A 13247-nucleotide genomic window follows, 5' to 3' on the forward strand; every position below is an offset into this window, starting at 1 on the left:
GCTGGCGCCTTGATTTTGGACTGCTAGCCCCCAGAACTCTAAGGACACCCCTGCCGCTTATAACGCACCCAGTCTATGGTATCCTGTTCGAGCAGACTCACTGGGTTGCAGGGTACATGCCAGGAGTGACTGGGCATGTGGCCACAAGGCTGCCACCATGACACTAGCCGTGACGAGGACCTGCACGTGGGAGAATCGGACACGGAGCTGGTTGTGAAAATGGAGCAAAATGGAAGAACTTGCCCTCAGACACAGGAAGGACCTCAATGACTAGACCAGAGTAGACAGGAGTCAGAGGCCATGACACCTCGATGCTGCCGACCTGGGCACTGCACAGGTCTTCCTCGATGCCTCACACGGCCGGCCCCAGGCCTGGAAGTGGGGAGTGAAGAGAGGAAGGGCGTGTAGCAGAGAACCAGTCAGGCCGGCTCAGCCCCGGTGCAGCCACTCCCTGAACGCCGCTCTAAGGCGGAGAGCAGTGGCAGCCCAGCAGTTTCAAAAACCTCCCCTACTGCCCCATGCCCAGAGGACAGGAAAACACCACGGGAAGCAAAGTCATCGGGATTAGGATTCCTCGCATTCCAGTTCCCCGGGGGGGGGGGGGGTGGGGGGGGGGTGGGGGGGGGGCGGCTTTGCTTTTCCCCAAGCGCTTTATCCTCCCACTGGGTACTAGCTTCTGGCTGGCTGTTCACCTACATCTGCCAAGCCGGTGTATACGGCCGTGTACAGTTCAACAGGTGGGCCATGTAAAAGGGTCCCTGTGCAGATAAATTCTGCACAAAACTAGATAAAAAGATAAATTCCTCCTATTCTGTGAGTCTTCTCAGACTCTGTAATATGAAGCACGAATAAATAATAAAGAGGAAATTTTATTATAGAGCGAATTCATTTGATCATGGAATACTTCTTTTATGGTAACATCTCCCAAAATCATTCTTCAGGATTCCAAGACTGAAACCTTTGGTTTTGAAGAACACATTATCTGCATATACGAACATACTGAGTCTGAATGAAGGCCAAACCACGTGCTTTTTTCTACTGTGGTTAAAAAACACGTAACACAAACTTTACCATCTTAACCCTTTCAGTATAGCAGTGTTTCCAGTTAGCACCATTGTTGTGCAACAGATCTCTAGAACTTTCTCATCTTGCACACTGAAACTCTACATCCACTGAACAACTCTCCTTTGCCCCTCCCCCAAGACCCTGGCAACCAACATTTTACTTGTTGCTAATTAGGAATGTGACTATTTAGAGTCCTCATATAACTGGAGTCATCCAGAAATTGTCTTTTTGTGATTAGAGTGTGTCTTTTTGGCTTTTGTGATTAGCTTTTTTCACTTAGCATAATACACTCAAGATCCATCCACGTGGTGGTATAACCAAATGTCCTTCTGCTTTAAGGCAGACTAATATCCACTATATGTCCATCCCACAATGTTCTTTATCTATTCATCTGTTGATGGACATTTAAGTTGTTTCCACCTCTTTGTTAACGTGAACACTGCAGCAATAAACAAAGGAGTACATATAATCTCTTCGATACACTGTTTTCAAATTCTTTTGGGTGTGTACCTAGAAGCAAGAATGCTGGGTCAGATGGTAATTCTGTTTTTCATATTCTGAGGAACCGCCATACTGTTTTCCACAGCAGCTGCACCACTTTACCTTCCTACCAACAGTGCACAAGGTTCCAATTTCTCCCCGTTACCAACACTTACTTTCTTTTTCCGATGTGACCATCCTAACAAGTGTGAGGGGATACCTCACAGTGGTTCTGATTCGTGATGATGATCTGTGATGTTAAGGGTCTTTTCATATGCTTGTTGGCCATTTGTTTATCTTCTTCGGAGAATATTCAAGTTCCTTGTCCATTTTTAAACTGGGTCATTGGTTTATGTTGTTGAGCTATAGGAGATCTTCATGCATTCTGGATATTAACCTCTTATTGCATACTGGTTTTCAAGTATTTTCTCCCATTCATGCCTTTCCACTCCATGTATTGTTTCTTTTGTTATGCAGAAGTTTTTGAGCTTGTTACGGTCCTGCCTGTCTATTTTTGCCTTCGTTGCTTATGCTTTCGGTGTCATATTTAAGAAACGATTACCAAATTTGACATCATGAAGATTTTCCCATGTGTTTCCTTTTTAAGGAGTTTTATAGTTGTGGCCTTATGTTTAGGTCTTTAATCCATTTTGAGTTAAGTTCTGTATATGGTATGTAAGGGTCCAACTTCATTCTTTTGCATATGGATATCTAGTGTTCCCAAACCATGTGCTGAAGAGACTGTACTTTATCTATTTGTAGCACTGGCATTCTTGGAGATCATCTAACTATATAAATGAGGATTTACTGCTGGGCTCTCTATTCTATACCACTGGCCTACATGTCTGGCTTATTGCTACTACCAAACTGCTTTGATTACTGTAGCTCTATAATATGTTTTGAAGTTAAAAAGTATAAGATCTCCAGCTTTTTCTTTCGAGATTGTTTTGGCTTTAAGAGTCCTTTAAGATTTCCCATATGAATTTTGGATGTTTTTTTCCCTATGTCATCAGAAAACGCAATTGAGACTTTGGTAGGCATTAAACTGAATCTGCGGACTGCTTTGGGTAGTATGACCATTTTAACATTAAGTCTTGCAATTCACAAACACGGAGTATCTTTCCATTTATTTGTTATCTTCGCTAATTTCTTTTAGCAATATCTTATAGTTTTTTAGTGCATCAGTCTTTGGCCTCCGTTAAATCAATTTCTAAATATTTTATTCTTTTTTGATACTACTGTAAATGGGATTATTTTGTTAATTTTCTTTTCAGATTGTACTAACTGTTCAAGTTAGTGTACAGAAATGCAATGGACTTTCACATGCTGATTTTGTATCTGCACCTCTGCTGAACTCACTAGTTCTAACAAGGCTTTTTGTTGTTGTTGTTTAATCTTTAGGGTTTTCCACGTACAAGATCTTATTATCTGTGAACAGAGATAATTTGACTTCTTTTCCCATCTGGATGTCTTTCCTTTCTTTTTCTTGCCTAACTGCTCTAGGACTTCCAACACTATATTGAATAAAAGTGCCAAGAGTAGGCATCCTTGTCTTGTTCCTGATCCAAGAGGACAAGCTCTTCAGTTTTCACCGCTGAGTATGTTAGCTGTGGGCTTGTCATAGAGGGCCTTCATTATGTTGAGGTATGTTCTTTCTATCCCTAGTCTGTTGAGTGTTTTTTATCACAGACAGGTGTTGAATTCTGTCAAATGCCTTTTCTTTGTCCCCTGAGGTGATCATGTGGTTTTCGCCCTTCAAACAGACTGAAACCTTTTGTTTATTTATTTATTTATTTGAAAGAGAGAATGTGTGCAAGCAGGAAAGGGAATAGGAGGAGAGGGAGAGAGGAATCCCACGTGGGGGCTCGGTCTCACAACCCTGATATCAAGACCTGAGCTGAAATCAAGAGTCAGACTCCTAACCAACTGAGCCACGCAGGCACCCCCAGACTGAAACATTTTAATGTCAAAATGATTTTTGTTTAATAAGAATGATGATCTATATATCCACTATCTTATTCTGTTATTCTGAGACTAGAAACTACAAACTTTTACAGCTAGTAGGAATCTTAGATAGCAACTAATCAATAAGACCCAAAAGGTTAAATGACTTGCCCAATATCACAATGGAAGCTATCAGAAGGGCTGACGCCGGATCCCAGTAGAAAATACTTTCTGTACTGCGATCTTTCCATAAACCACACACAATTTATCCTGTAGAAACAGCCCAAAACCTGTGTGAAAATGTGTGTGTGGGTAGAGGTATACATACAAAACATGTTTATCGAAGCCTTATAGCACTGAAAGAAGGGAACAATCGAAACGATTAGATTTAGAAACTCAGTAGATTACGGCGTGCCCATATAAAAAGTGCGATGCAGCGCCTCTGAAGAATGATGTAAAAGTCTACTTTCACTGACAGCTCTGTAATTTATTAAGGGAAAAAAATTATAAAAACTGTACAAAGAATTCAATTCCATTTCAAGAATTACATGTGTACACACATACACTCTTTAAAAATCTAGAATACACACAAAAATGTTAACAGTGCTTTTATAACGATTCTTAACTGATGTATACTTAATCTGTATTTTCTAATTTCTTAACAGAGTATATATATTTCCCACGCATTTTAATAAAAGATCTACTATTAAATACTACATTAAAATCACATGGATGTCTCCAGAACAAACAGCTGGAGTTGCTGGACAATTTCTACTTACTCAAGTCTGGCTATTTGTCACTCTGGATGAAGATCAGCTTTTGCTCACAGACGCACTTACCTCCATGGAGCCGAAGAAGTTTGTCATTGCATTCCTCTTAGCCACATTTAGTCCTCAACTCTATCTTCCTTAACCAACAGTCTTAGGCATCTTCTACAACATTTTCAGGGTTAATCTAATTTATCAACCCCCATGACATAACCAAACTTAGGGGAGGTACTCTAATCGTCTTCACTAATAGAAGGGGACAAAGAGTACTCTGTTTTGATTACTTGGGCCCATCACCTAAAACATCTCCCTTCCTAATAGACACATGTGTCCAAAATAAAGACAAAAATACGGTCATTTAAAAATCTAAGTTCTTCTTCCTTTCATGAACATTTCAGTGTAACCATTTAGGTAGGTAGGGCCCTCCAGGGTAGACATCTGGGCAGGCAGGGGAACAGAGAAGACTGAACAGAGCAGAGAGCATGTCTGGGCAACAGGGAGTTGTGGGCACGCATGGCGGTTGAGGGGATAAGATCAGTTATGGACAGGGTCACTAACCAAGTAAGTAAATACAGAAGGATAATGGGAACCAATTTGTACTGTCAGAAGGAAATTACAAATATTAAAAAGGACAAAACTAGAATGAACCCTATGGTGTCGGCTGAAACTGTGGATATAACTGTGACTTCATGGTTTCTCAATATAGACAGATCCATAGATAGACAGGTAGACGTGAGTATGTGTGGAGAACACACATACGCACACACACCATCCAGCTCTCTTCACGAGGGTGCTCAGGAACACAGACATCCTGGTATCAGTGAGCATACCTATATACCAAAGACCTGTTTCCTAAACATCATCGTCCTCCTGTAAGAAAGCAGGCCTCCTGGGATAAATGGCTGATACCAGAGTCGGGGCAAGGAGAGTACAAGATGAGCATGGAACATCTTGTTAAGCTGTGACGTGAAGAGTCACTCAAGAATATGGGACATGACAAAAAGACACGGGTGACAGCTTGAAGGGGTCCCCCACTGGCCAAATGGTAATGAAGCATAACCCACTGAATAAAAAAAAAAAAAAAAAAAAAAAAATTCCTTGAGTCCATGCTGAGATTTAGAAAATGAAAAAAATTAGAAGTCTGATGAGGAATGGGTATATTTACAACCTCAAAATACCTCCATACAAAATACTTATGAATTATATAAATGGACAAAACCACTGCTTAACAGTGAAGACCTCTGGGAGACATCACCACGGTCAAGTCCTCAAAGAGAACAGCACCAGTAACTGGATGGGCAGGAAAGCGTTAACCTCGCAGGCCTCACACTATCCTTTCTGGAAAGGCCTGCTGGCAAGGACGGTCCTTGGTTAACATATGAGAATTTGGATTTGAGGAGTGTTCCCACCATTCCCTAAATGATGGGGGTGTCTCAACAGGCCTAAACTGTCTGGACAAACAATATGGTTTACACTCAATACCTCCTTTCCTTTGGAGAGTCTGGAATTCTGGAACATTGCTAGACAGAGGGGTACCTACAGGCCCGGCCCTGAGTTTAAAACCTTGGACACTGGGTCTGTAATGAGCCTCCGAGGGAGACGACACCTCCCCCATGTCCTAGTCAGCGCTGAAGGAAGTTAGTGTGTCTTGCAGGACACCCCGGCACTGAACTCTTGGAAGCTCCCCTGGCTTTCTGCTCTGCGGAGATGCTTTGCCATCTTTCCCTATAACGAGTCTTGGCTATGGGCCTGACCACACACACAGAATCTTTGAGTCCTTCCATGTGTCTCAGGAGCGGTCTGAGGGACCCCACACGCGAGACAAATCAGAATCATGGATAAGAGGATCCAAGGAGAACAGAGCATCACCTCTGTGAGATGCCCACCAGAATACATAACCTGAACCTCATCATAAGAACACAAAGAGGGACGATCTTTGAGATGAAACCAAAGAGGGACAATCTATAAAATAATCTATAATTTTCAAAAGTGTCGAGATTTTTAAAGCCAAGAAAAGGCTGTTCCAAATGTAAAAAGACAAAAGAGACATGAATACTAAAGGTAACGTGTGTTTCTGAACTGGATCTTTTTGTTCCAGAAAGGACAGTACTGGGACATCCATGCTAATGAAATACCTTCCACTAGAACAGTTAACATGTCAGCGTGACTTGCCCCAGGGGGGTGACTATGGCAATAGGGAAACTTCCCTGTTGGTAGGAAACAGCCACTCACGTGTCCACGATCATGGGACATCATACCTTACTTTTGAGTGGTTTCGGGTAAAAAAGCATTCTTGGTACTGTCCATACAACTTTTCTTCGAGCTTGAGATTGTTCCAAAATAAAAAGTAAAATAACAAGAATGATGACGCGACTCCATTCCTTGACACCAAATACCAAATGAGAGAGAGTATAAGATCCTACGTGGGGCTAGCAAAAGCGACAGTAGAGGCGAGGAAAAGGATCTTCCCCACTCTTTCTCCTCACCAAGATCAAGTTTACATAAAGCAGGCAAGCTTCAAAGTCAAGTATTTTAACTGTACTGGTTGATGATTCTTTTTTTTTTTTTTTTTTTAAAGATTTTATTTATTTCTTCGACAGAGAGAGAGAGATCACAAGCAGGCAGAGAGAGAGGAGGTAGCAGGCTCCCTGCTGAGCAGCGAGCCCGATGCGGGGCTCAATCCCAGGACCCTGAGATCATGACCTGAGCCGAAGGCAGCGGCTTAATCCACTGAGCCACCCAGGCGCCCCCTGGTTGATGATTCTTAAACAACTTTCATTAAGTGGAGAAAATCACTGGCGGTTGAAGAGCTGCCTGTTGCTTACCCAGTAATAACTTAGTGAGTCTTAATTACTTAATGATAAAACTAGGCATTTTTACTCTGTAGATTTTCAGGCATAACTTTCAGCTAGAAAAGCCCATCTACGTGACCCACTGCACTGCCAGAGAACTGCTACCAAATTTTAAAAGCGCTACATTACCGTTTGTGTGCTTCCTGTTTGCTGCGACATTCTTCACAGTAATATTTGTATTCACTGCACAGAGTTTCTGTGTTGCTGAAACCCCTGTGTAAAATTCAAGATAAATTTATTTTGTCTCTACCAGAAAACTGTGTATTCATTTAAAAGTACTCTAAACCAAAGATATTCATTAAACTTCAAAATAAGTAACTCTCCAGTTACCTTAGGCAGTGAGTGATCGATGTGTTTTGTTCCACGTCAACAGAAAGGTCTAAAAAATCTTCATCTTTGCTGCTTATCTGTAAAAATAGGGAATTACCTTTGATGTCTTTAACTGTCAGTAAATCATTGTTCTGAAGTGACAGAATTAAATGCATTCATTCTATTAGTAGTAGTAAGTACATGAAGAATTCATCTCCCCCGAGTTCAAAAGAAATCCACTGGACCTGGATTATCCAAAAGGACACTGAGTAAAGGACTCTCAACACACGTACAGGTTAAACAGCAAAGTCCACTTGTGACTGATTCCCCTTCTGGCAAAGATGAGGATGTGAAATCCCATTATTTTCCAAAACCTTGGTATTATGGTGAAACATGAAACAAACTGCCCATATATACTAATTCTTAAAAAAACACGGGCTAAGACTGAATGGGGACACTTGGCAAAGGGCATCACACCTGTGCTGTTTTATCATTCAAGGAAATAATTTTGCCTAAAATGCCAAATTACAATCTTCATTGACGACCAAATTATAGGTCTTCATTGATGACCTCCTTTAATCCTTCTTCTTCTTAAAAAAAAAAAAATCTAACATAAAGTTCTGTTTGAATTATGGGTAACTCATCTGATTAAAAAAAATTCAAGTTATTACTTATTCATTTGAATTGGATTAGGACAGAACTTCAGACATCAATTTTCCTAGCTCTTCCCTTCAAAGACTCTATGCTTAAGGTTAGCACACAACAGGAGATCTCTGACTATACCTCTCACCCACAAGGGCTATAAGCCCAGTGCAGTAAATGCCTTCCTGCTTCAACAGCGCATCGATTTTATAAGGTCAGCATCATTAACTTGTCACAGATTACGTGGCTGTACATACTATGTACGTCTGCAAATAGGAGTAGCTATGAGTACCCTGTACGCACAGTCTAGGGACACCACGAGGGGAATGATCTGGGTCTCAAAAGATTCAGTGAAAAAGAGAGTAAGAAGGACAACACAGAGAGAGGAAAGGGAACGTGAGGTGCTAAGGAAAAAGAATCAGCCCATTTTGGGAGAAAGGGGGTAGGATGTCGCGGGATAGTATGGGACAGACAGGCGAAAGAAAGCCAGACTGAGCAGGGCCTTAAGTGTAGGCTAAAGAGAAATAAAGATTAGAGAGTCTGGTGTTTCTCAAAATGAGGTTTGTGGTTCTCAGGCACTGCCTCAGGGGTCTTCCTTTAAGATTTTCATCTTTATTACAGCATACAAAATTTGACATAAGGATTGTTCTGGATCACCTGGATATATCTGCGTTACTATGTTTGGGTTTACAGTAGTGTTGGTTCCGGCACACTATCAAGTGGGGCAGTATTTAACTCTTCAAAGTGTTTGTAAACACATCAGGTTGTTGTTGGACTCCCTGTCCTAACGTCAGGTCACACCCAGGATGTGGAAGACTCAGTAAAGCCAGGTAGGCTGGAGATGAGGGCGGGGAGTCATTAGCACAGGCGATAACAAATTGGAACATGACCCTCCCACGGCAGAGCGAGAAGCAGCCCAAAACAAAAGCCTGGAGGAAGCCCACATTTGAAGGATAAACAGCAGGAAAAGAATGGGACCCGGAGAGAGTATCAAAGAACAGAAGAACACAAGAAGAGGGTGCCGTTACAGAAACCCAACCTTCTACCAACTGGGACATTAACAACTGTGTTACTAACAGCTGCCGTACGAACACAGTCTCCAGGAAGCCCACTCTGAACCTTCACAACTCCGTCCCACTCCCACCTGGACAGGTCAGCTCCGCTGCTGTCCAGCTCCAACGGACTCATGCTTACTTGAGCTACAACATACTGTACTGGAATTACCTATCTGTTGGAAAGCCTGCATGCTCACCTATGAGCATCCTGAGATCAGAATCGAGGTCTTACTCATCTTCCGTCAACCTCTACCCATCTTCTACCTGGCATAGTTGGTACTCAAATAGTTGTACAAAACTAAATGAAGAAATGCTACATATTCACTCTGAGGAATTCTCAATTTCATTCCTCTAGCTGAATTTGATAAAGGCATGGTACTAATGATCATTTACTGAGTCTGCAAGATGACGATTAAGATTTTGAGGAAATATTCTCAATTCATACCCTTAATTCTTGGGAGACTATCTGCAAATACATAAGGTGCAGACCACAGGAGGACCTAGCTAGCAAGGAATGGGTGGAAGGATCACTATCCATCCGTTACAAATAAAATTAATAAATATTTGAGCAAAACAAGGATGGGTGATATCACTTTCTCCATCTAATCCTCACTACCATCATCCTCAGTCTGTAATATAAACTTCAAAGACCTTACATCACAGTATCCCAAAGCCCTCCCAAATCTTTGCCAGCTTCACCTATTACTGCATTTCTCAACATGCTAAGCAAATTTCACTATTTTCTGTTTTATCGAAGAGGATGAATTATACATATCTTCTAACACAGACCAAACTCCATCATATCAAACATCAAAAGCAACTGCCAAATTCTCTGATTGTACCTACTATTCCAACCAAAACACTGCTCTAATAATTGGACAATATATTTACTTCCTAAAGCTTAGAACTCAGCTCCAATAAAATTCTTCTTTATAAGACCTACAAAACTTGTGTTCAAAAATAGATGGAGTTGGTTAGCTTGAATAAATATGAGTACTGAGATCAATTCCTGCCATCAAACATTGCCCAAACCCTTACTACAATTAACTAATGGCTGCAGCAATGAGCTATAATCCTTACTCTAACCCAAAAACATCTTCACAGCATGTTAATATATTCAAACACTCAATTATACCTCTTTCACTTGATGTGAGAGAGGGTCACCAATAAAAATGTATTTCCACAAAAGAATTTTATTTATTACTACTGTGTCTTTCATTAACTAAAATTACACTACTGACAACTATCATTTTCCAAATGCCTGATTATAGTTAAACAGATCAATGCATAGTCAACAGTCAATAGATCACTCATCGGTATAGGTCATTGTTCTATTTAAAGACCCTATCTTTTAATTCATGGTGGAATCAAAACAGTCACCATTTGCTTTGAGAGAGAGAAAGAGAGAGAAAAACTACAATATTACTTACATTAGAGCCAAAAACAAACAACAAAAAAAACCCCACACTCATCTATACAAACATAACAAAATAAAATATGTACAAGATTGACGTGAAAACTACAAGATTATTTCTTTCTAAATCAAGGAAGATGTAGATAAATGTACAGTCCATGTAAATGGACAGTTACTCTCAAGACTGTCAAGACGTCAGTTTTTCCCAACTTCATCTATAGAGTCAAGGCAATCCCCTTTGAAATCACAGCACACTACCTTGTGGATAATACTAGTTTTTAAATTTTATGTGATTCTACAGTTAATATGGAGAGGCAAGAGGCCCAGAGCAGACAAAGCAATAATCATCAAAACTTGGGAGGCAGGTGTTCCTTCAATAAGTGAATGGATAAACTGCAGTATATCCACATAATGAAATATAATTAAGTGATAAAAAGAAATGAGCTACAAAGCTACTTACTCTATGATTCCAAATATACGACATTCTGGAAAAGTCAAACTATGGAGGCAATAAAATGATCAGTGGTTGCCAGGGATTTGGAGAGGAAGGAGGGATGAATTTGTGAAACACAGAGTGAAACTACTCTATATGATACTGTAATGACAGACACGTGTCATTATACATTTGTCAAAACATATGGAACCCCAGAACAGACAACACTAAGACTGAACTCAAAATATGAACTACAGATTTTAGTTAATGTATCTTGGGGCGCCTGGGTGGCTCAGTCAGTTAAGCGGTTAAGCATCTGCCTTCGGCTCAGGTCATGATCCCAGGAGGGATCAAGCCCCACATCTGGCCCCTTGCTCAGCGGAAAGCCTGCTTCTCCCTCTCCCGCTGCCTGCTGCTTCCCCTACTTGTGCTCTCTGTCAAATAAATAAATAAAATCTTAAAATAATAATAATAATAATGTATCATTATTGGTCCATTGACTGCAACAAATGTACCTCATTAATGCAAGACATGAATCATAGGGGAGAGTGGAGGAAAGGAGAGAGATAGTTGGGAACTTTCTGTACTTTCTACTCAATTTTTCTGAAGTCCATTAATTAAAAAATACAATTTCCTATTAGCCTCACTCAACATACTAGGGTATGTTTAGCTGATTTAGTCAAACAAGTAACCATGCTATTCTTCCAAACATCCATAAAACATCTGTCTTATTTTTCTTGCTTGTGAATTCTCTTTTCCAATGTACGATTCTACTCTTCTGTGCTATTAAAGACTTGTCGTAGAACCATCATAGTAGGACTGGACCTGAGTGGATGCTAAATGTTGCGGGAGATTCTGATGAACAAGATATTAGTGTCTCCCCACAGACTGCCTTTACCAAGGCATAAAGACAAGACATTATCAACCAGAGAAAGTGAACAACACCTCGAATGAGAGATCAAAATTTTACCCAAGAGAGGCAGACGGATATTGTGTGCCCACACGGGAGACCCTGAGAAAGACATATTAACTGAACTACTCCAGTCAAGAATGCATACCTGAATCTCAGTTAGAAGGAAACATTAGATAAACTCACTATGAGAAATGTTATTTTTTTTTATAAAGGACATATTCTTTAAAAATGTAAACGTCTTAACAAGGTAATGATACAACGAAAGGACTGGGCTATCTGACCCCACATAAAATCCATTTTCAGGCTTCTTCCCTACCGCTCATCTTTACGAAGTATCCAGCAAGTGGGTACTTTCCCCTGCTTGAGTGTACACAGTATGCTTTAGTTTTTATTCCAACAATCAACAATAAACACAACTGCAGGGAAAGGGAAAACAAATTAATGTACCTCCCTGACCTGTAAGTTTCTTATGAACTAAGTAAGACACAGACACACAATTTCCAGAACATGACTCTATGGCCTCTTACACTGAAATAAAAACAAATACAGTTGACCCCTGAGCAATGCAGGGGGGTGATGGGCACCGAAACCTCCTACCCATGCCGCCGCCGTTGAAAATCATGTGTAACTTCTGAGTCTCCAAAAAGCTAACTACTTACAGCCTTCTGTTGACCAGAAGCCTTACTGATAACAAAAAACTTAATTAACACACACTTTGTGTTAACTATGATACTATGTATCATAGTATGTATTTATAATAAAGTTAGCTACAGAAAATGTTAAGAAAATCATTTTTAAAAACCTCACATTTACAGTACTATATGTATACAAAAAAATAAAATAAAATAAATTTTTAAAAAATCTACAAATAAGTGGACCCATGCAGTTTAAACCCCTGTTGTTCAAGGGTCAACTACGGTCCAAACCATGGTAAGTATTTTTCTGTCAGCTCAGGTACTCACTGTTAATAAGCAGCATTACTATAGAGCATACCGAGTCCTTTCAACTGGCAAGTACAGCTTCGATAACTCATTTATGCTATACCTAAGAAATTACAACCTTCATGTTCATCTCTCATCCTCTAAGAAGTTTTAATAAAAATGAATTAAATCTGCTCTATACAAAATTTTATGACATACTTACAGTTTCACAAGTAAGACATCTGGTTTCATTTGTCAGTGTTCCCTGAAAAATCTCATGAACCCACGTTGGGTCTGGTGTGCTGTTGTTGTTCTCATTGTCAATATTACCGTTAGGTAAACGGCCATTTTGTTTTTCCTGCTTTCTTTCTTCTTGTAAAATATCAGCAATTGTATTTAGTAGGTAATTTAAGAATTCATGGGCATCTTGCTGCATGTAGTTATCAAAAAGTT

At 40.2% G+C, this 13247-nt stretch overlaps 1 protein-coding gene across 4 annotated transcripts in view; it reads right to left on the reverse strand.

Annotated features, from left to right (window-relative positions):
* USP12 (ubiquitin specific peptidase 12) overlaps positions 1 to 13247 on the reverse strand; it is a 161379-nt gene that overhangs the window by 13241 nt on the left and 134891 nt on the right. For all 4 annotated transcript variants that reach the window (XM_045978535.1, XM_045978536.1, XM_045978533.1 and 1 more), the window contains 3 exons: positions 13018 to 13247; positions 7439 to 7515; positions 7238 to 7321 (listed from right to left, as the gene is read on the reverse strand). In XM_045978535.1, the coding sequence (XP_045834491.1) occupies positions 7238 to 7321; positions 7439 to 7515; positions 13018 to 13230 (374 nt within the window). In that variant the 5' untranslated portion in view covers positions 13231 to 13247. The remainder of the gene's footprint in view (positions 1 to 7237; positions 7322 to 7438; positions 7516 to 13017) is intronic.

This window comes from Meles meles, chromosome 14, assembly GCF_922984935.1.
Source record: "Meles meles chromosome 14, mMelMel3.1 paternal haplotype, whole genome shotgun sequence".
NCBI lineage: Eukaryota > Metazoa > Chordata > Mammalia > Carnivora > Mustelidae > Meles > Meles meles.